Below are 24,030 nucleotides of genomic sequence, written 5' to 3' on the forward strand. Positions count from 1 at the left end.
AAATATTTAAAAGTTCTTTGAAAATGCAATAGATTGAATCAGTCTAAATGGTAGTGATTCAAAATATTCTATTGTTTTTTTCCTCTGAAGTACTTCAGATGGTATAGTCATTTACGTAAGTGCATTGTTTGGGTTGATTATAGGTTGAAGCTTAAGTGATAATCTGGGTAGGGATAATAAAGTGAATATAGGTATGTCACATAGGTTTCTGTGACCCAGTTTAGAACCAAGTACTGGCATGTAATAAAAATTCAGGATTGCTTTGATGTAAGTGTAGTGGTGAGGAGAGTTTCTTTGGTTTAAGGAAGTAAAAAATGTAATTTAATAGCAGGACACAGTATTTTAATAGTCTAAGCTTATCTGAGAGAAAAAAATGGATCTACCCCGTTTTAACATACTACTTCCAATTTTAATTGTATTGTAAATTAAATTGTCCTATAAGTTGACATTAGAAACAAGTAGTCTCAGGAAAAAAGTTCATTTTATTAGTGAAATTTGTCATAAGTGGTATAAAGTGAAGCAGCACAAAGCGTAATTCTACTGTAATCTTGTTTGGTTCAGGCATGTGGTTATATAGCTCTCCCCTTTACATTCTTATTTTTAGGAAAATTTTGGAAATTCACATGAATAGAGCAGTGTAGTGCTTTTCTGTTTCGAGTCCATACTGATGTACATGAAGGATCTAAAACCTCTTACTGTAACCATTACTAAGTATTTCTCTTTGATAATGCACATATTTTTAAAAACCATTAATTCTGGTATATATTTTTGAAGAATTTAAAGTTGTCTTTACAAAGTATTTCTAAACTGTGCTCTTGATAAGAAAAACTAGGAAAATCATACTTTGGGGATCATTTTCAGTTATCAAACTTGTATTCAAGATACAATATTTTCTTGAATATTTAACATAGAAATTAATCAGTTTCCAGAAGCAAATGCCACGCTGGACCCACGGTTATATTCTTCTGGATTCTCTGTCGAATAAATAGAGGAGGAGTAGAAACACGTTGGAATTGGAAGGTTTCAAATCATGGCCTTTCCCTTCTTACTCAAAATGGTGAAGAAAGCGAAACATAGCTGAACAAAAGATAGCAGCTGTTCCCCAAGCTCAGTAGTCACATGCTTTTGAATATTTCTTGAAAAAATGAAAATAGTATTTGTACAAAACTATTATAAGTATAAAGACATTTTTTGAAAATGTAATGTTAGTATATACTAAAGAGTGGACAATTGACCTTCAGACATGCTGATAAAATTATTTTACTTGAATACAACTTCACTATTGACAGCCACTTCTGATAGATAGTAATATGTGTTTTCAGAGGATAGTAATGTTTTCATTGAGTATTGATTTGTTTTCCTAAAACAGCATGTACTTCTATTGGAAAATTTCCAATAATTTTTCCCAAATCGTACAAGCAGATATACACCCAAACAAAAATTATTTAATAATGTTAGAAAAGAACTCAAGAAGATTACTTCTCTCTTAAATAAAAAATTCTTACTGGAGCATTAACAGTGAACATAGTTTTTTTGTATTTCTTGCCTACTCATGCTTTCTTATTTTTTATATCACTTCATTTGTTCAATAAATAAGTATCAAGTGCCTAGTTTGTAGTAGACAACTAGTTGAACAGTAAAAAATAATTCATCTTGAAGCTTTCGTCCTGCTTGAGGGAGACACATCATAAACAACACTAGGCAAATTGTTAGAATATACGTGCACTGGAGAAAAAAGTAGAGAAGGGGGAATTGGGATTGTGATGCTCAAACTTGAGGCAAATTTCAGTATTCTTTGATAAAATCAGAGTAGGCCTTATTACTGATACAATAAATGTAATAAAGGGGAAATTAAGAAAATAGTTAACATGATTGATGTTTTTCTTCTTATAGCTGGAACAGTCAAATGATTTCAGTTCGTGAAGCCAAAGCCATTCCCAGGCCTGATGGTATTGAATGGAGAAATAAATACATCTGTGTAGAAGGTAGCTTTCCCACAGCCACTCCCTATTTCCCATTCTTTATCATCTTGGCACTGAGAGAACTACTTGAATAATTTCACCTTACATTGTTATAAAGTAATAAATTTATGTTCTGAAGTGGTTTGCAATTCTTTTAGTTACAAAATTTAAATTTAATTTTCTAAAATAATTTTAACTTCTGTAGTTGCGAGAAATAATAAACATGGATATAGGTGTTTAATCTTTCCACTTGGTAATATTTGAGCAGTTTTTATGCATTGCTCATGTTTGTAGTTGATTGAAAATTTCATGACTTACAGGTGGAAGAAAATACTATTCATGAGTTGATTCTTATGTTGAAATAAAATGAGTTCTTTTATGTATGTTTAAAGTATTGATACTTAATGCAAGCTAGATTTTTATAAATAGAAATTTATTTTATTTTAAAAATTAAATGCTCCGAGATATTCTGTTCTCTAAAATTAATTGACATGTAGTTGAATATTTCTTTGGGCTGGTGGGAAACTGACATTAAGAGGCAAACTTGTTCTCACAGGTGCCAAGTTGATGATTTTAGTAAATCTTATGGTAAAAAAGAATAAAGCATTGAGATTCAGCATTTGTAGGAAAATGTCAAATTTAGAATATTTTAATCTTGGATTATATGTAATATCTTAAGAGTTTGTGAATATGAAATTATATCTCCTGCTTTGGTGTTTGGTTTGCTAAATTGCACAGTGGATGTATATTATTTTAAGTACTTGAGGTCTTTTGAGTATTAAACCTGACTTTTGTGAAGTTATATGCATGATGTGATCTGATATTTTGGCATATGGCATTATTCTATTTAGAAAAACAGCACTGTGACAGTAAATTCCTTTTAAAGATAGGCTTATTAAGCAATAAAATAAGTAAACAAAAGGAGTCTTTTAAATTCTAGGTCTGCTTAGATTATGTGAGAAATCTAAAGTTAACCTCTCCATCAGGTTTTCTATTCTTTCGTACTTTTCCCAGGGTTTTAGCCTCAATTACCCTTCCTCTTTATTATAGCAACTTTGTTCTCTTTCTCTCTAGGCAAATAACGCATATAGATCCCATTGTTGAAAAATACTCTTGACTTGATCCTACTGGCTCTTCTAAGTACTTTCTGTTCTCTTTTTTTTTTTTTTTAGTGCTAAAGTTCTTAAACTCTAGTAATTTTTACCTACTGCTGGTATATTTCAGCTATCTCATCTCACTCCTAATATCTTTATTTAGCTTCCTTTTCTCACTATTATCTTCAGTTTCTTTGTCTTCTCTGTATAAGACATTTTTTGGTCTCTATATATGGACTCTTCCTTCTTACCTTGTGGGAGAAGGATGAATGGGGTGGGGGTGATGATGTGGAAAGTAATGTGCTGTTCTCTGAAACTCTTTGTTTGGTCTCTTCCTGTCTTCTCTACTTGCTGTCTTGTTTTCCTCTCTCCTTTCACTGCCAAATTTCTCATACAAGTTACTGTCTTCACTGTATCTTTTTCTAAACCATCGACTCACACCTTAAGTCTCTGCACTGTCTTCCCTCCTCCCCAGGATTAAGCCTCTGCTTTCACAGGTATTGACCTTTCTCCTGCTAGACAAATCAGGGGTTTTTAAAATTAAAATTAAATTTAAAATGACCTTTCTATGATATTTGACACTGACCACCTCTCTTGGATATAGTGCTTTATTCTTTTTGATAACTCTTTAATTCTTTTTTTTTTTTAATTGGGGAAGAGGAACAGGACTTTTATTGGGGAACAGTGTGTACTTCCAGGCCTTTTTTCCAAGTCAAGTTGTTGTCCTTTCAGTCTTAGTTGTGGGGGGCGCAGCTCAGCTCCAGGTCCAGTTGCCGTTTCTAGTTGCAGGGGGCGCAGCCTACCGTCCCTTGCGGGAGTCGAACCGGCAACCTTGTGGTTGAGAGGACGCGCTCCAACCACCTGAGCCATCCAGGAGCTCAGCGGCAGCTCAGCTCAAGGTGCCGTGTTCAATTTTAGTTGCAGGGGGCGCTGCCCACCATCCCTTGTGGGACTTAAGGAATTGAACTGGCAACCTTGTGGTTGAGAACCCACTGGCCCATGTGGGAATCGAACCGGCAGCCTTCGGAGTTAGGAGCATGGAGCTCTAACCGCCTGAGCCACAGGGCCGGCCCTCTTTAATTCTTTAATTTATTTGTATTTCCTTTAAGGATAGGTCCTTGACCCTCTGTAATCCTTCAGAACTCTTATCTACTTTTATGATTTAGATTTCGCATACTTATGCTGATGACTTCATTTTTAGTTACCCTCTCACTTGAATTCTTTCTGCCTTACTAGACAGTTCATAGCAATATAAAACTATTTTCTATGTGCATAAATGTAATAAGATATTAGGCTGAACTATATGCAGTTGCTTTTTCTAGGTCCCAAACTGTCAAATGTTGACAATAGTTTATAGTTCAACCAAATAAAAAAACTGAAGTTCTCATTTTAATAATTTCTTGTTTATATGTGCATTTAACATTGCAGAGCCTTTTGATGGAACAAATACTGCCAGAGCTGTGCATGAAAAACAAAAGTTTGACATGATCAAGGATCAATTTTTAAAGGTAAGCAGTGCATTAGACTAATTCTTCAAAACTTTAGTGGACTAGTGTGCCTTGAAAATGAAAAATTACATATGTAGTAGGACAGAATAGCCCTGGTTCCTATGTTGTAAAGCCATTAATGTGGCACAGTAGGGAGTTTATGACTTGAATTTAGATACACTTTCCCTTCAGAGAGATCTGGCTTTGTTTTCATTCATATGGCTTTCACTTCCATGGAAATAAGCATTTCCACAGTGACATTTTAAGCTCTTAGAATGAGTGACTAAAACCTGATGGACTCCTTTGCCTCCCAAAATATTGGAGAACTTATTGTGGCTTTTAAAGAAAGCTAATATCAGTTCCATGATTTTTCTTATACGTACCCCACTGTACCAAGGAACTTGAGTACCATTTTATCTTTGTTTACTGAATTTAAAAAAATGTGTGTTTGTGTATACACACATACATGTTATACATATAAACTTCAGTCATATATATATAAACTGTAATTTATTCCTTAGCTCATTATTCCACAGTATGAACTTATTCATTAGTAATTTTGCTAGGTGTGGTTCCTATCTTCAAGGAATTCCACAGTACATTGTAGAAACACATTGATAGAAATATGTACTGTGAGACATACAGGAGAAATAAATGTCTTATAGAAGAAAAAGATCAGCGACCTGTGAAGATCATTTTAGAGACTTTATTTGGATGATAATTAAAAATGCAAGCTTGTATTATATTACAAGCTGTCTTTCAAATTAGGCCCTCTCAGTTTGTCAACCAGAGTGGAAAATTTTAAATGAATGGAGTTCTGCAGGACAAAACAAATATTCAAGAGGGTATATTTTTTTTTGTCAGATTCAATTGAGAATTCAAAAATAGCATTGCCTACATTGCTGTTCTTATTGGTGAGTAGGCTTTCCTTTAGAATTGTTTAGTTGTAAAACTAATAGTTTTAGTCAATTGAGCAACTGAAGTAGAACAAACTATAAAGATCTGTAGTCACCAGGCAGTGAGCCAAATTTCTAGCTTGTGAATAAGAATTTCAGTTTTTCTTTTTTTTCTTATCAGTTCTATTTATTCTTCTTTTCTAGAGGCACATAGGAAGTGCTTTTATCATGGGGTTACCTTCTCCCTCATAACTACTATTAATTGAAAAAGCTCACTAGATGCAAAATAGTCAATCAGATAATTGAAATAATCTTCCCATACCCTCTCAAATTTAAAGGTTTTCTTTTAATTGCCTTGTACCTTGCTATTTTAGATAAAATTATTTAAATCTGTGAATAAATAAATGTTAATATTGTCAGTTGTATCTTTTTGTACCACATGCGTCTATTTCTTTAAGGAATTGAAGCCACGCAGGTACAGAATTTTTAAATAACATTTTCTTCTCTCATGACAGAAACAATACTTGTACTGTGTTAAAAACTTAGGAGATAAAAAAAGAAGAAAAAAGTCACCCAAAATTTTATCACCCAGACTAGTAACTTTATTTTCAGTCTTTTGTTCTTCAGATATTTTAGGTTTTAAGAATGATTTTTCTTTCTTTCCCAGTCATGGCACAGATTGAAAAACAAAAGAGATTTGAACAGTATACTACCTTTAAGAGCTGCTATCCTGCAAAGATGACTGGCCTCTATTTCTTAATAAATTCTTCTGAGAAATAAAGAACAATAGTAACATCATAATGCATTTTGTTTATCTCCATTATGGTTTCTTTTTAATTGTTCTTGTTTTCATGTTTTATTTTTAAGAGGACATACTTATATAAAGATTGCATATTTTATTACATTTCCTAATAAAACCCTTTGATTTAAAGATGTATTTTTGAAAATGTTTACATTGATGACTAGTAATATTATGGCATGAATTTTCAGGCGATTAGATAAAATATATTTTGGGGAATTATCTGAACAAATAAAAGGTTTTTGATATAACTTCAATTAATTATACCACATGCTAATACGGAAGAGATGTGTGGAGTTTTGGAAACAATCTGATTCATACATACTTAAAGTATAACCTACAGAAGGTAGTTTGTTGCTTGTCTATTCTAGTAAAATGAAGATTCAAGTCAGTTACTCAGTTACTTGAAACAAAATGAAATCTTTTATTTCAATGGAATTACTGCAGAGGCATGAAATACTGGACAATTAATTGCCTTACGTCTTCACTTGACTCACCAGGATAGACTAAGGCTTTGGGTAGATGGGTCTATATTAGCATTTCATTAGCACTCCACATGCTTTTGATGTACTCTTGAAATTGCTTTAAATTTTTTGTTGGAACAGCAGTACATTTTGCACTGTAGTAATAGCACTAACTGTATTGTACAGCAGTTAGTGAATTGTTTTAACGAATCATTTCAATGTAGAAATTTTGAAAAGATTAAGTCCCCTGTGCTTTATGATAGCTTGGTGCAATATGCACTTTAGCTTTACTTTCCATTTTCATGCTTTTATTTTCCCTGTGACATGAAGCAAAGAAACTGAAAGATCAAAGTTGAAATTATAACCCATTGATAGTATCAGATTTTTTTTTTTCTGTGTACAAGTACAGGATTGTAATCTAAACTGGAATTTTTAGGCAGTAAGCCACTATAAAATGTTTTAGGGTAAGACATAAAATTATTATAAATAAAAGCTAATGTTTGGAAAGATACCTTTTTTAGTGTTTTTTTTCCCCACATGAAGAAGTAGTGGTGGCTGCTGAAAAATCTACAGTGTTTATTAAGATTGTTTGGAGGATATGTAAATATTTGTAAATTGGTCAGTGTCTGTACATTTAAATATGAAAAGTAATCTTGGAAACAGTTTTAACTTTTTCAAAAGGACTGTGTACAATTTCTTTTAGACCTGCTGTAGCACAGTTTGTACCTCTAATGTATTTGGGTTTTTTTTTGGCAGATCAATTCAAATGCTAAGACTTTTGCTTATCTTTGACTTATAAAAGGTGCATATTTTCATTTTCTTCTTTAAGTTTAAATTTTTGTATGATGTCAAATGGAATAAAGTTTATATATGGAAATTGTTGATGTGGTGTTTTTTTGTTTTCTTTTCTGTGAGTCTTTTGAGATGAGATTGAGGCTGTAGTTATCTAGAATTGAACTGAATACAATTACTATGCTTGATTATTTAGATAATACAGGGAATCTGGGAATCAAGTTTATTCGTCGTTAGGCCAATTAACATCAGCAACAACATCTCTGGCAGTATATTAGGAATGAAGCTTTCCACGTAGATGGATTTTTTAGATTACTGGTGTGCAACACTTTTGAAGCAATTAAGCTTTATATATTCCTTTCCTTGGAAATTTCCAGAAATGTATTATACACTGTGCAACTCTTCTTTATCAGAATGTATTAAGTACAATTAATATTTTAGTGATGACTCCAGGTAATCATTATAAACAATAAAGGATAGTCATAGTACTCTGTAATAATACTGTGCAGCTCTGAGGGATGTCTGAGTGTGTGTAGGGCATTCTGCCTCCACAGTGCTGTGACTTTTCCTAATAAAGCCCCAGAATTTACCACGGTGTGGACTCTTTCACTGCCACTGTTTTCTCAGCCTTCAATCACCACCTCCACCCCCCCCACACACTGGTCTTACTGCTGCTGCTTTTCAGCTGTTTTACTGTAACAAATAGATCAATCAACAAGTTAATAAACTTACACCCAATTCAAAGTCAATAGACTGAAGCTTAAGATTAGGTACCTTGTGACAGCAAAATGTTGGAAAAGTGGGCCATTAATATATGAGAGCTTTTTAGACTTTTAAATTATTTTCAGTATGAATTATTTAGTCATGTGAATAATACATTTTTTTATTTTCTATTTGTATTGATTTGGCCATTTCTATATATTTGCATGTCTTGAGAGTAGTGTCAGAAAGTTAAAAATGTGCAAAGTTCTTAATTTTGAATTCGTTTGAACTAGGATCTTTACAAGTGAATCTTGGTTACTTTAGTCAGAGTTCCCAAGAAATGTTGAGTTAAATGGAAGGAATATACAATGGCTACCTCTAGTTTTGATTAGTGTTTAACAGATTCCCTTAGTTACTGTTGAATTCTTTTTGTCGTGGGTGAGCAGTCATTTGGGATAAATGGAAAAGCTTCGCTTGTGTTAAGAGAAAAAATACTGCTGATACTAAGGCTGGTTAAGTGAATCCTGGAAGGCTAGACTCCTCTATCTTCCCGTCCTGTATCTGCACCTCTTTGCCCACGGACCTAATGCATGCCTACAAGCTAGTGTAACATGAACTTACTTACATTCATCATACGCATATTTAATAACTCTGAATAGAGTTTGCAGTATAATTAAAAATAAATGTTAGCCATAAAATCCTCATGAAAAGAAGATTAATTTTATGCATTGTAAAGGTATCGCTACCTGTTACAGGACCAGACTCAACAGGTCTGGTCCTGTAAGTTTGCCAAACACTGATTAAGCACCTACTATGTGCTAAGTACTTTGCTAGCTTCTGGGCTTGTAAGAGATGGGGATGGTGGAACTGAGATGAGTTAAGAACTACAAAGTCTACTGAGAGAAAGACACAAACATAATTTGAATATACGATAATGTAGGAACCTGGAAGAGGGGTATTGAGCTTAAGCTGGGATTTCAGAAAAAGGTGATGATCCTGAATGTTGAGAAACCGGTAAATAAACGTGGGAGAAGCTTTTCAGGCAAGAGGAACTGAGTAAATAAAGGTACAGTGGTGTGACTTTATAAATGTTGGGAACCCCTGACTTCTGTAGAAAAGACCAGGCAGATAAGATGTGGGCTGTTGCTCAGTATTTATCGTTCTGAGCTGAGGCTTTAGTCCTTGAGCAGGGGGAAGCCATTGAGGGGTTTTAAGTATGGTCATGACATGATCCAACCAAAGGTCTGGGAATCTTTGGGCTGAGTTTTGGACAAAATTTAGCCTTTGGCCAATGTGGGGATAAATTATTCCTCTTCGATTTTTAAGATTAGTGGATATAAAAATTTCCTGACTGTTAACAATCCAGGGGCCACCGAGGAAGAGAATACACAATTTATTGATTTGCAAATGTAAAGGAAGCCAATGCTCAACAGTGGTTCAAAACCGGGCTTTTGAAATGGCAGACCCAGCCTTGCTTCCCATTGGGTCACTTGACTAGCCACCAGACCTCTAGGAAACTAGCTACCCAAGCTCTTTTGAGCCTCAGTTTTCTCATCTATAAAACCAGTATTGCAGTTAACCTACCACAGCAGATTTGGAGCAAAGGATAATGAAATTGAGACCCTTAGCTGAGTGCCTGAACTAGTAAATGCTGTGCTCACTTAGGAGTAATTTGGGATAAAGGGTCCATCCATCAAGTAGCGCGGCTGGAAACAAAGTCTACCAAACCCGCTCTAGAGGAAAGAGGCAGGGCTGGGTGCCTTTCCTCCTTTCAGTTCCCCGGGGCAGCGGACGAAGCCTGCGCCCCTTGGAGTGGTGGGTGATCTCCCGATGCCCCAAAGGCCCGCCAGAGATCTGTCTAAACTGGGACGGGGATGGCTCGGGGGAGTTGGCAGGCGCGCCGGCAAGAGGAGACGCTGAGCCCGGGCGAAACTTTTTGACGCCTTCTATTTAAAGTCGCGGGGCTCGCCCGCCCCCCGGGCCGGGAACTCGAGCCGCCCCGCCGGGGCCAGAGGCGCAGTCAGAGGGAGAACACCAGGCGCGGCGCGGGCGGCTCCGGCTCAGCTCCGGCCCCGGAAAGACGCGATGGCGAGCAGCGACAGCCACTACGCCGCGGAGAGCTTTCTCGGCTCGGACGGGGACGAGGAGGCGACCCACGAGCTGGAGACGGAGGAGGAGTCAGAGGGCGAGGAAGATGAGACGGCCACGGAGTCGGAGGAGGAGCCGGACGCCAGGTAGCGGGTCCCCTCTCGGGCCTGGAAACGCGGCCGTGGAGGGCAGGTGCTTCGCAGGGCAACTCCGCCGTCTTCCTTTGTCTCATCTTTTTAAGCGCTAGAGTTCACTTCCCTCGAGCTAGGCACTTTCTCTCGCGGGGCGCTGCCTTGGAAAGAACTGGAAGGTGAAGGTGCCTCGAGGCAGCTAGAGTGACAGGCCCACCTGCCGCAGCCAAGTTCACCCCCCTCCCCACGTCCTCGCGCACGACCTCCTCCCGCCGCTCCCAGCCCCTAGTTGACTTGCTGCTTTTGTTTATTCCCGGGAATTTACTTCGAGTCTTGCCTAAGTGCAGAAATGTGCTGAAACGCTGGTTTTGGGTCCAAGGCATCGGAACAATCTCAAAAGCCTGAGCTAGAGGAGAAGGGTTGGGGGTGGAGGTGGCGGAGGCTGCCCTGGAACCTTCAAATGACTGGAGGAGGTTTCTTCGATGGCTCGTACGGGGCTAGATTGCTAGAAGGGGACTTCATTTTGGCGCAAAGGCCCATAAATTCCTTGGAGAAAAGAAGCATGAGTTTCAGTAACGCCTGTTCTAAAAATCCTGCTGGCTTTTTTTTTCCATGGCCCCAAATATCAACATTTCAATGAATGCGAATGCAGTTAGGAAATACTATATGAAGTGGGTCTCCCTCCAGTTGGCTGTCCCTCCCTCCCTTTCTTCATGGAGGCCCTCACATGAGAATACTAGCCTCTTCTCCTCTCTGTTTGGATTTGTTTCAACTTTTCACTTGTTTTCTTTGAGTACGGGTTTTGTTTTGTTGTTATTTATTTGTTTTTAGGGGTTTTTTTTAGTATAGATTCTTGTTGTTGTGTCATTGGTTATTGATGTCCCTTCCTAAGTCTATTCATATGAGTAGAAAGGTTTTGTAGGTGACACATGGATGTGCAGCGTTTCAGAATGCCCATCTTACCCAAAGTGAAAAGTGCTACCCAGGCAAAGCCAGCAGAGCTGAACTTGAAATAGGCCACAAAGTGGCAGTGATTAGGGTGAATGGTCAGCCGATGAGAAGTCTGGAATACCCATCACATATTTACCAAGCAGCTACCAGGTGGGAAGCCGTCCCAGTCGCCGTTCTCAAGGACGATGGGAAAAGTTAGATAACAATGTGTGGAGTATGAGACTCTGTACAAAATAAGTGAGAGGGTCGGGAGGACAGACCCTGCCTGCAGTGGAAGGTCAGCAGAGTGCGTGTAGATTTGTGAGTGCCTTGAGAAGAAGTGGGCATGACCTGGGCCTGACAGAATGGAAAAGCAGAAGAGAAGGCACCTGTGGGACATGGAACAAGGGCTAGGGATCTGTGATTCCTGGGCAGTATTGAGAAGGGGAAATTTGTCAGTTCCAGACTTCATCACCTTTTTCCCTGAATGGTGTCTGACATCCTCATATCCTTGCCCAACCAAAATCGACCCCTTAGAGAATCTGAAAACTCATTTACTCTAACATGTGAACAGCTGACAGTGCCGTCCCCTTTGACAAAAATCAAGATCTTCAGGTAAAGATACGATTTATCTCCATAAACTAGCCTGCTCTGACTATAGATGGTGAGGTGGACCCCAGAATGAATAGAGTGGAATGAAACAGGGAATAGGTAGGTGGTGATGGTCGAGGCCTTGAAAACCATCACAAGTTTTAAAAAATTGGATTTGATGACGTTGGTAACAAGAAATCAATAAACTGAACAGGATTTAGAAGAACAGAGTGATGTTATTGAAAAATTCGACTGCCGGCAGATTGGAAAGTTGGGTTTGGGGCGGCTCAGATCAGAGTAGCAGCAGCAGAGAGAAAGAAAGGAGGTGTCTAGGGACTGACCCACAATGGGGGCAAGGGGAGAAGGGGTGGGAGCTGTTGCTGGAGGTTGGGAGAAAGTGGGGAGGAACTCCAGGGCGAACTGGGAGTCCTTGAATTTCTTCTCCTTCAGTGTCAGAAATCAAGCCCTTTTATTGTGCATGAGTTTATAAATATAGCCTCAAGTTCTTTTTAATTCCGAGACGAGAGGCAAGAACTTGGAATATTCTCAATGGAGGGGAGGTAAAAATGATGTCCTCTCGGCTCTTCCACTAAAGTTTTACAATTAAAAGAGGGGCCCCTCACTCTGTGCCCGTCTTGGTGCTAAGTGTTTACAAATGTTTTCTGGTTTTAAACCCTATCAGTAATATTATGAAGTGACTGTCCAGTTACAGGAGAGGAAACTGAGGCTTTATGTAATTTACTGAGAGTATAAGTCAGGTAAATGTTATTTATGAATTATGGTGTGGGCCTGGGTCTGTCTACTTCAAGCCACTGCTAGACTTTCACTGCCTCCCTTCTTTACTGTAAGTGCAACTTGAATGACTCCTACTAGTTTCTACATTATTACAGGAAAAGGAAAGACTTCATCCCTTTGAATACTAGTGGGAGTTTTTCCCCTTCTTGAATGGAAAAGTTGTCGCTGCATTTTCTCAGAGGTCAGAACCATTCTCAGAAGTTGAATTACAAACTGATTTTTTTCAAAAATTGGGAGACACATAAAAGTAAATAAATAGAAATATCCTAAGTAATAATAACAGGATTAATTATTGCATCTATTTGATGTGATATTATTAAGACATTATTAAAATGCTATTTATGAAGATTTCTAACAATATGGAAAATGCATATATTGCATCTGAAAAAAATTTATTGTATAAATTAGAATGATCTCACTATAAAATAAAATACGTATTGGAAAAAGTTTCAAAGGGTAATAAAGGTTAACATAATAAATAACATAAGGTTAAGGAAGGTTAATAGTGGTTGTCTCTGAGTGATGGAATAATAGTTGACTAAAATTTTTTCTCTATATCTATTTTTCAGTTTTTCTATAATGAACAGGTAATGCAATTATCAGAAAAGATAAAATTTATATTTAAAAATTCAAAAGGCACAAAGTGTAATCTGCTTGTAGATCGTTTTCACCCTTTCAGGAATAATATATACGAGAATTATCTATAGCCAACCTTCTGAATCAAATGAAAAAATACTCTTTAATTATAAAAATGCTTTTCTTGTGCAGGAAAGCTCACCATTACACATGCCAATACTTACATTGGATCAGAGAACTACCTTTCTGACGTGTCATTCAGTGATATGAATGTGGTACCTGGTGTAAAGAGCCCTGAGTGTGAATCCTATTAGCCACTCGTTGTATCATGGGCAAACTCCCTATCTTCTCTGTGCCCCAGGTTTCTCATCTGTAAAATGGTAGTAATAATTCCTAATTCATGAGGTTGTCACAGGATTAAGTGAACTCTGTGAATGTGTGAAGCGTGCTTGGCCTTTCATAGATTCTCAGTAAGTTTTCGTTTCTTGCATCCCTTCTGATGAACCATTGGCAGCAAAGCTTTGCCTTCTGCCCACCATTCATCAGTGAAGGGAGAGGGGTGGACTCAATTTTCAATATGAGTAATGATCCCATTCCACTTTGGCTTCCCCTATATTTATCATTCACTAAACCTTCATGGATTGCCTATTAATTGTCATGGACTACGTATGTATGCAAGGCGCTTGGGAATACAAAAATTACTCGGAATCCATTACTGTCCTCAAGGTGTTCACGTTCTACATGGGAAAACAGAAAAACATATTTATGTCATTACCTGTTATGAGGTTTGAGGAAGAAAGGTTTGTATGACGCACCTCAACATAGGGAGAAGAAAGTACTGGGATCCATCCTGCGTGGAAGGATTAGCGAAGGTTTCATCAGAGGCCTTTGGAGCAGGGTCTGCAATCATAGTGAAGTACACAGAGGGCTTGTAGTTTGTGAATATGAGAAAAATATTTTTGAGTCACTAAAACTTTGTATAGAAGTTGTACGTAAAAAGCAGCTCTATAAAACCCAGTGATTTTAGAGCTGGATGAGGCTTCAGAAATATCTTGTCCCAACCAATCCTTTCACAGATTCAGAAACTGAGTATCGGGGACTTGTTCTAAGTCACACAACTTCCTAGTGGTAGAATTAGGACTAGATCCAGGTGTCTTGCTTTCAATCTCATGTTTGTTCATTTATTCATTCAACAAATATTTATTGAACTCCTACTATGTTCCAGACGCTTTCTAGGCACAAAGGATACAGCAGTGAACAAAGGGAACAAAGTCTCTGTCCTCTTGGGAATGAAATGACTTTCCGGTTTGGGGAGGGAAACAAATTTGTAATATGTCAGGGGCAATAAGTAATATGAGGACAAATATAGCAGGATAAAGGTTATGCTGTTTGGGGTAAGGGAGTGAAGGAAGCCTCTGTGATGGGTAACATTTGAGCAGAGACTGAAGGAATGAGTGTTCTAGGCAAAGGGAAGAGCTGGCACGAGGGCACTGAGGCAGGAAAGTTTGTGGCTTGTTTGATGAACACATGGTCAGGTTGATAGAGCAAAGCAATGGGGTAGTGGGGGGAGATGAGTCTAAGAGGTAGTTGAGTTGCACATCATGTAGGGCTTTGTAGGGCATGGTAAGTATTTCAAATTTTATTCCGAATAAAATAGGAAGCTGTGTTCTGTCTACTATATCACTCACGGTTTAAAAAATGGAAAAACAAAACATGATTGCAGTGTTCTCTTAAATAGTAATCACCTCTGCATTCATATATTCATTGAACTAATAATTATTGAGCTCCTACTTACTATGTGCCAAGCACTGTGCTAAATACTATGTGCCAAGCACTGTGCTAAATGTTTCAAATTCATGGTCTTCTATATGGAGGGAGATATGTAAGTAGACACTCAGAATTTTTTTTTGGTTTGTTTTTCTGACTGTAGCCCAATGGAGCCTGACACTTTTAAACTTTCCCATAGATCACTTAGAAAATTTTCAGTAGTTTTGTTTTGGATCATTTTTTGTTGGTCAATTTTAATTTCTCTATTTAAGCACAAAGGATTTTTGCCACAGCAGTACCCAGAACTTAAAAATCACCTTGAATTATAGCTTTGCAAGTGCTTATACAAAACAGGTCTGTCTAAGCTGATAGAATGAAAATTATTAGTAACATTTACATTTAACTAATCCTTGTAGGAAACCTTTTGGAAGGTGAAGAGAGTTTGTAAATGGTTTTGTTATCAGAACGGAGCACTCTGTTTCCATCTATTTATATGTCCCTCCCTGCTGTGCTTACTAGGTGTTTTGACAAGTGTGTTATTTGAGCCAGTCCTCTTTTAAGGTCAGTAGAAAGAGCTGAGATGGGAGTGGTGACTGCTCAGAATGCCAGAGACTGAGGGAGGAGAGAGGATAAAACAGAGGCGCTGGTAGCCAGAAATTGAGGAGCTATTTAAGTGTTGGCTGCATGGGTATTACATGCCCTTGGTAAGACTTTGACTCAACATAGGGGAGTACAGCAAGAGTTGGAATTATTTTTTTCCTTAAAACAGTAAACCTACTAAAAATGTAGGACATATTGACTGATAAAATTTTGCAAAAAAAAAAAGTGTCTTATATTCCTCAGATAGTCTGAACCTACGCTTAATGAATGCTTTGACTCAATTCAGACAATATAACCAAATCCCTTCCTACCAAGGAAGCTTAGAGAATCAGGTGTAAGAGACTAGATGTGATTTGTATTTGAAATAGAAATCTTTGGTTCAGTCCAGCATTATCCAATAGAAATAAAATGTGAGCCACATATGTAATTTTAAATTTTCTAATAGCCACATTTAAAAAAGAGGTGAAATTAATTTTACTAATACATTTTATTTATCCCAATATCCAAAGTATCATTTCAACATGGAAACCATATAAAAATGATTCATGGGCTATTTTATATTTGTCTGTGGTAAATATGAAACTTAATGTGTGTTTTACATTTCCAGCATATCTCAATTTTCCCATCTAGCTACATTTCAAATTCTCAGTCGCCACATGTGTGGCTGGTGGTTGCCATATTGGATAGCGCAGGCTTGCTAACACCTAGAAATCCTTTAGCTTCGCTGGACTCCACAGAACTGATCCACGGTTCTACAGGCTACGTCCTGTGCTAGGCACCAGGGACATAAAGGTGATTGGACGTCACAGCTGCTTCTCTCAAAGAGCTCACAGTCTGGGGAGGGGAAGCAGTTGCCTCGAACACAATGTCTGTCATAGCACTACACTAAGCGTAGTAACAAAAGAATAGAGAAAAGACATGTATTCTTCTTAAAACAAGATTTTGGTTTTGCAGAGGCGGTACTACAGCTGGGCAGAAAGATGTTCCGGGCACAGGATGAGGGTAGATACTTCTTTAGTTCCTGGTGCCAGCTCATGTGCTGCTAGTTGCTGCTCTAAGTTTGCTTTTTCTCACCCAAAATCACTCAGGATTTCCAGGACTGGGATAAGTGGATGGCATGAATAAATGAACAAATGAATGGGCAAGTGAATGTCAAGTCATCCATACTCTTGCGAGAAGCAAATTTAGGTAAAATGTTGAACCTGTTAGATTAGGTAGAATTTTGTTGGTTGTTGACCATTCATTTACGAGGGATTAACAAAGTCCGGTGACTCTGGAAACCGTAGCTTGGAGGGGACAGTGATAAGTACTGAGGGATTGTTCAATTAGGATGTCTGCAGTCATGATTCCCACCTTCTGTGACTTGTTGGAAAATCTCTCCTGGACTGACTGACCTTTGAGCCAGATCATAGATGGAAGGATAAGTATAGGCTTTGCTTTTTGCCCAGAGAAAAGTCCTGTTAGGCAACTGGAGCATATTCAGTTCCAAAATTCCACATCCTAATCTGATAAAGTCCAAGGTATGTGGGAAGATTAATTCTCCCAAACTCTGAATACTCAAAGCCATCTCATGGAGCCATTGCTATGTTTTCTTAGTTTAGGTATGCTTCTCTTTAAAAGAGAATCTACATGCTAACCAGAAATGTACATTCACCACCAATTTCCTCTGAATGGCTGATTTCACTAGGGCATTCGAAATTATTGATTTGTAAATAAAATTAATTTCCTCCTGTTATGAATTTGTTAAATTAACACTTGGGAAGTGGAGCATAGGATGCTGGATGGTGAGCCCCAGTTCAACAGAAGACCACGAGAGAAATTGCAACAGAGAAGTTTATTACTTTCAGGTCTACAGGCAGTCAGTACAGGGCTTACCTTGGGTGGCCAAAGCAGAGTCCTGGCAGACAGAGTGGCTGGACCAGGGACACATGCTTTTATTGGGGGCCATGGATGCAGTGCGTTGGACTTCCCAGGCTAAGGCTGGATCCGTCTATTCAAATGAAAACAAGCAGAGTTTTGGTAAGCTCCACAGGGGTCTGACCTAAGCGGCACACCGGGTGGAGGAGACTGTTGATCAAGGACTGTTAGGGAAGTCATATCAGGAACTTTCATTTGCTTGTGACTCTTCAGTTATCTCGGGCGTACGCTTGCATGACGGGGCGAGTGTCAGTTTGCCAAACAAAATGGATGCAGATACATCAGTACCTGGAGTAGCTTTGCGAAACTCACAGCACCTCCAATTTCAGAAATGCATCTATTCTAAGAAAAGAGGTTCATTCATTCAACAAATATTTATCGAGGGCTTACTGTGTACGATGCAACATAGATGTGGAGTGAGTGAACAAAACAGAGGTCCTAGCATTTAGAGTTTGGTATCTGAAGAGGGCAGACATTAAACAAATAATCTCCCAGGTAATGAGTAGTTGAAATGAATGCATTGGCGGCATGAATCGGACCTGGGGAGTTCAGGTGGGGTCCACTAGGACCCTGACCCTTCAAGCCCCTGAAGCCGCCTTTCTCATTCCCCTGGAAGTTTTCTGTCAGTCTCCAGGTCCGTCTTCCTAACACTTCTCCATTTGCCTACAGCAAAAGGTTTCACTGTCCTGTGGTCGGGCAGGAAAGCCTGGCTGCCGATGACACTTATTCTAGAAGGGACCACAACATCCATCTCCCTGATCCGCTTATGTTTCTGATGAGTGAACACAGACCAGAGAAAGGAAGGGAAACCAACACTTAAGGAATAGCTAGTCTATTTCAAGCACTGTCACTTGTTATTTTGAATAATTTTCACAATAGCTCTATGTTATAGACTTTGTTTTCATCTCTATGTCATGGGGAAAACAATAGAGGCTTAGCAATCTCCAGTCATTACCTAATGTCAGACAGCTAGTGAGTATGCCAGCCTAATGGCAGAGCCAGGGCTGGAACACGTGGGTTCCATGCTTATCTCAAGATTATATACAAACACACACAGTATATACACATCTGGTCTTTATTAGCCAATGTCTTTCTTTTTTTCAAATTTGAGTCTAAATTTACTTTTTAAAAATATTGTTTTCAGTTTACTTTTAATTTTAAAAGCAAAGCATAAAGGAAAACCTACGTAGTAGTCAATCCTGATCAGCACCTTAGCTATATTAAGTTACCTGATGTGTAATAGGGAGAGGAGATCTTGTGTTTAAAAATAGACATTAGGCAATCCAATGTGATTAATTTTCATAAGGTCAAACGTAGCAACACCAAAATAACTTCCTGCGTGCTCCATGGGATCATATGATAACTGTTCAATAGGAATTTAACATGTTATCTATAAAATTCAGATCCTCATTTAAAAAGCAGAATTTGTATTGGATTTTGGCATAGTACACTTGGAAGTTTTCATAGCTAGTTTTTTGTTTTTGTTTTTTTCCCAAGAGCGAATGAGGAGAAGAGAGTGAAACAATGGTCTTGGTCTCTTCTTAGAGTTTTGGGATCCCCAAGAAGGGCTTTATTAAATCCCCTCTTCATCCAGCACCATTTTGGGCATAAAGCAGGCTACAGTGCGAAAACACTTGATGGATTGGAAAGACCTGGATTATCATCCTGGCTCTGCCACTTACTAACTGTGTGACTTGGGGCAAAACACTTAGCCTCTCTGTGTCTTTATTACAGCTTTCAAGGCCCTGCCTGACAGCTTGCCGCTCTCAGCCCGTCTCATACCATCTTGCTGTGTTCACTACATTCTGTGCTGTGCTGGCCTCTTTCTGAACCTCCCTCGTGCTAAGCCTGTTCCTTTGCACTTGCTGTTTTCTCTCCCTGGAGCACTTCTTCTCCAAATCCACTCTTCTGGTTCTAGAGTAAATGTCACTTTCCTAAAGAGACTTTCCTCAACCACCCTGCCTAAGGGGCTCCCTTCATGTCTTTCACTATCACATGACTCCCTATTTCACACTGCTCTTCATAGCATCTATCACTATCTGAAATGGTATCTTCTGTTTATTTATTCTTTATTGCCACCACTAGAGAGGAAGCTCCATGAGGGCAGGGGCTTTGCTTCTCCGCTGCATCTATGGCACCTAGAATACAGTGTCTGGCACACAGTAGGTGCTTAGGAAATGGTTGTTTGTAGCATGAATAAGTGGTTGCGTTTCACCACAAAACTTTTCATCCCAGGATCTCAGGTTTCCTTGTGTCAGATCTGCACCACTGAGATCATCACACTCTTGTTTGAAAATGGCAAAACAAGGGCATGGAGAAGGAGAACCGAGAAGTGGTCTTTGAATTTGGCAAAGTACAAGTCAGTAGAGAGAGATTAATGACATAGAACATGCAAACACCTTTGAGAAAGTTAGTAGTTTAAAAGTACCAGCATCTGCTTTAGATTGGATTCCCTTTTGAAAAAAAATCCCTTCAAATACAGGATCTAAGATACCCTCCCGAAAAGAGGGAGAAGAGGGCACCAGAAAGGGAAGAGTGGGGCTTAGAAGAGGAGTAAGGGGACACTAAAGGCAGACTGGCATTACAGTTGTGCTCAGTCTACCCTGCTCAGAAGAGTGAGCTAAGGGTACTACCCAGAAAACTGAAGGAAACAACTTTCACCAAACCCTCGGCCTCAGATCTCTAATAACTCTGGGAGGGAGTGATAGTTTTATTTCCCTTATTTGAAGTTAGCTGTGTTGACATATAAACTAAAATTGTGTGATAACCAAATGTGTAGTTAAATTGGCTAATAGAATTAGGACTCTATTTCATTTACATACTTGACCCTTTGGAAGGAAATCCTAGCAGAGGCCCTGATACCATCCTAGTGATGTAGGATGTTGTTTAGTGTATGCCAGGTGCATAGTCTCGAGGAGCTGAAGAATGGATACACGGACCAGGGAGAGGCAAAGAGTTGTACAGGAAGATAGTTTATTATAGCAAGCAAAGAGTTACAGCTCCAGAGCGGAGGGTACCCAAAGCCAGGATGCCCACTAGCTAGGGCAAAAGCTTGTGTTTATGTACCTTTATTTCTGCCTGGGAGGGGGATATGGAATGTAGGTGCCTATGGATACAGTGTTTCCCAGACTCGCTCTTCTGCTCAGCTTGGGGGAGACCATTGAAACAAACCCATTTGCCCCCGAGTATGATTGATGATATTTTTGTCCTGGTACGGTTGTCCTGTGTTCTGTTTTTGTTCTGTTTTCGCTCAGTCTACCAAGGAGTGTCTAACTGCCTGATGTCATACTAACTAACCTGTCTCAATCCCCCCTCTGAAGACGAAACCCTAAGGACATGGGGACGATGACCGCTCTGGCTGCTTCAGGCTGAGGAGGGGTGTAGAGAGACCAGCAGCTAGGGCTTGTCCAGAGGTCTATCTAAGGGACCCCGAGAGATGAGCGATTGGGGATGGGGGCAGTTTGTTTCCCAGGCCATCGCAGCCGCCCGAGGCCTGGTCTGCAAGCCGAGATACACTGTAGCCAACAGCATGAAGTAATTTTATGATAATGAATAAAAGAAAAATTAGAAAAACTTCTTTACGTCCCGTCACGCTAGGAAGCCAGAAGGTAAGGAAGGATAGATCTACGCCAAAAAATCCTGTCTGCTGTTTAATGTTGGGAACTATGTTATGAATTTGTTGAACTTTATCCTAATTAGCTGAGAATTATCAGGAAGATTGAGACAGCATAGTCTTTTAAAATGTTCACATCCTTGATTATGTTTGAGGAGTAGGTAGTCTGTGGCAGCTCTGTTTTCGAGAACTGCTTCTCTGACCTGTCCTAACTCTTGTTTTATTGTAAGTTTGGTTGCCTCGGGGACCAGAAGAGCAGCTGCTGCTACTGCCCGAAGGCCAGCTGGCCAGCTGAGCACCACAAAGTCCAGTTCCCTACTTAGATAGCACACTGGTTGTTGTGAGGGTCTCTTGGGCTGTGTTAGGACTCCTAAAGCCATTCCTTTTCTCTCTGTTACATGTAAATGAAAGGATTTTTCTGTGGGCAAACTTAAAGCTGGGGAGCTTAAAAGAGCCTGTTTTAAAAGGCTGCAAGCCTGTTCTGCCTCTGGACTCCAAAGTAACAGGTGGGTATTTAAAGTCTGAGTGTCTTTAATCAAGTGGTAGAGAGAGCGGGCCATTTCTGCGTATCCCGGGATCCATAGGTGGCAGTAGTCGGTGATGCCTAGGAAGCCCCTTAGTTGTTTAAGGGTTTTAGATAGAGGATACGTGGAGATGGGATGGATCCTGTCCTGTCCCAGGGCCCTGGTCCCTTCGGATATAATTAGCCCAAGGTATTTGACAGAAGTCTGACACATCTGGGCCTTGGCCTTAGAAATCTTGTAGCCCTTAGAGGCCACAAAATTTAGAAGAGCAGTGGTACCTCGGCTGATGAGGTCTGGTCCTTAGAGAGCGCCTGTCCAAAGAGGTGTGTACTATCTCTAAACCCTTGAGGAAGCTGTGAAGTCCAGGTGAACTGTGAAGTCTGGCTTTCAGGGTCCTCCCAGGCAAAGAGATATCATGAGTCAGGGTGTACAGGTATGCAGAAGAAGGCATCTTTTAAGTCTAAAACTGTGAACCATCTGGCAGTCTCAGATATTTGGGCTAAGAGCGTGTCAGGATTTGGGACTATAGGGTGTAGAGAAATAACTCTCTCGTTGACGGCTCGGAGGTTTTGAACTAATCTCCATTCTCCATTGGATTTTGGAATTCCTAAGATGTGGGTATTGCAAGGGCTACTGCGTTCTCTAAGAAGGCCCTGTTGTTTGCGATTGTTAATGATTGGTATTAGTCCCCCAGGGCCTTGGGTTTTAGAGGGTATTGCCTCCAGCGAGGAAATAGAGTGGGGTCCCTAAGATGGATGTGTAGTGGGGTGGCTGTTACGACACCACCAACTACCCCCTGTGTGGCCCGACAGGGTAGATGTCGGCTTCTATTACCAGGAGGCAGCTAGGAGGACTTCCGGATACTAACAGGACAATAGTGCCCATCTCAGTCATAATGTCTCTTCCTAATAGTGGGGTAGGGCTTCCTGGCATAATGAAGAAAGAATGGGAGAACATGAGGTCACCCCCTATGTAGCTGAGAGAAATATTTAGTACTTGGCTTGCCAGTTACTCTGCTGATAGTAACATATGATTGGAGAGGGTCCCTGGGTTGGAGAGGAGGATGCAGAAAGTGCCTCCTGTGTCTAGAAGGAAATCAATGGATTTTCCTTCCACTTCTAGGGTTACCCGGGGCTCGGGAGTCCCGATAGTGAATTGGACAAGGGAGCCATTGGTAGAAGCCGTGGGCCCCATCAGTCCCGAGCGGGGGTCCGGCTGGGCGAGGCTGGCCCCAGGGGTGGAGGCCTCCAGGGACAGTCTGACTTCCAGTGATCCCCTTGGCAAATGGGACAGGGCTGCGGAGGTCTCCCAGTCGGCTCTAGTTGCCATGGACACTCCCTTCGCCAGTGGCCAGACTGTCCACGATGGTGGCAGTCGTCCTTTCCTCGGGTAACCTGCTGAGCTGTGGTTTGTATGGCAGCCACTAACACCTCCGCCTTTCTTCTTATTCTCCTCTCCTTGCCCTGGGCTTCCTCCTGGTCCCGATTGTAAAAGACAGTGTCGGTTACCCTGAGTAACTGATCCAAGGTGCCTTCGGGACCAATGGCCAATTTCTGTAATTTCCTGTGGATATCGGTGGCAGCCTGAGTTATAAATTTATCCTTTAAAAGGATCTCTGCTTCAAGGGAGTCCGACCCAATAGGAGTGTATGTGATTAGGGCTTCCCTGAGTCTTTCTAAAAAGGCTGAGGGATTTTCTTCTGAATTCTGGCTAATGGTAGATGGTTTTGAATAACTGATGGGCTGAGTCCTCGTTCTCCTCAGACCCTCTAAAATGCATGCGAGAAAGTGTTTTCTCTGCCAATTTCCCATGGCTGTATCAGGATCCCACTGTGGATCTGTAGCGGGTACTGCTTGCTTTCCTGTAGAAAAGGCTCCGGAGTGGGTCTCGTTCTGCTTGTTCATCATGACCTGTTAGGACCTGATCATCTCCAAATGTTTCAGCGGCTCGTAAAGCTGCCCGCTTTTCAGAGTTAGTGAGAGTCTGATTTAAAAGTAACATAACATGCTTCCAAGAAAGGTCAAAGACCTGGGTTAGGTTCTGGAAGGCTTTTATGTATTTGTCAGGATCATTTGGAAACTTCCCTAGGTCCCCCTTTATTTGTCTGAGATCCTGTAGGGAGAAAGGGACTGGAACCCTGACAGGCCCGAATTCTCCTGGCATCTCCTATACGGGAAGGAGAGTTGTTCTTAATTGGGAGCGCCTTCGTACAGGAGATCCCGGATATGGAGGGCAACGAGATGGACTGGGGTAGGAACCAGCTCCAGAGGAAGAGTAGGGTGTAGAGCTTTGGGATGATCCCT

General features: G+C 40.0%; 2 protein-coding genes across 9 annotated transcripts in view; both read left to right on the forward strand.

Annotated features, from left to right (window-relative positions):
- Positions 1–7,583, forward strand: part of TENT2 (terminal nucleotidyltransferase 2) — a 47,793-nt gene extending 40,210 nt beyond the window's left edge. For 7 of the 8 annotated variants that reach the window (XM_033110673.1, XM_033110675.1, XM_033110677.1 and 4 more), the window contains 3 exons: positions 1,894–1,985; positions 4,484–4,563; positions 6,106–7,570. In XM_033110673.1, the coding sequence (XP_032966564.1) occupies positions 1,894–1,985; positions 4,484–4,563; positions 6,106–6,180 (247 nt within the window). In that variant the 3' untranslated portion in view covers positions 6,181–7,570. Of the gene's footprint in view, positions 1–1,893; positions 1,986–4,483; positions 4,564–6,105 lie in introns of all 8 variants that reach the window. The other variant, XM_033110681.1, reaches the window with a different exon arrangement.
- Positions 7,584–10,204: 2,621 nt separating this feature from the next.
- Positions 10,205–24,030, forward strand: part of CMYA5 (cardiomyopathy associated 5) — a 92,936-nt gene continuing 79,110 nt past the window's right edge. The window contains exon 1 of the mRNA XM_033110234.1: positions 10,205–10,429. Within this exon, the coding sequence (XP_032966125.1) occupies positions 10,281–10,429 (149 nt within the window). The 5' untranslated portion in view covers positions 10,205–10,280. The remainder of the gene's footprint in view (positions 10,430–24,030) is intronic.

The sequence above is a fragment of the Rhinolophus ferrumequinum genome, chromosome 7, assembly GCF_004115265.2.
Source record: "Rhinolophus ferrumequinum isolate MPI-CBG mRhiFer1 chromosome 7, mRhiFer1_v1.p, whole genome shotgun sequence".
NCBI lineage: Eukaryota > Metazoa > Chordata > Mammalia > Chiroptera > Rhinolophidae > Rhinolophus > Rhinolophus ferrumequinum.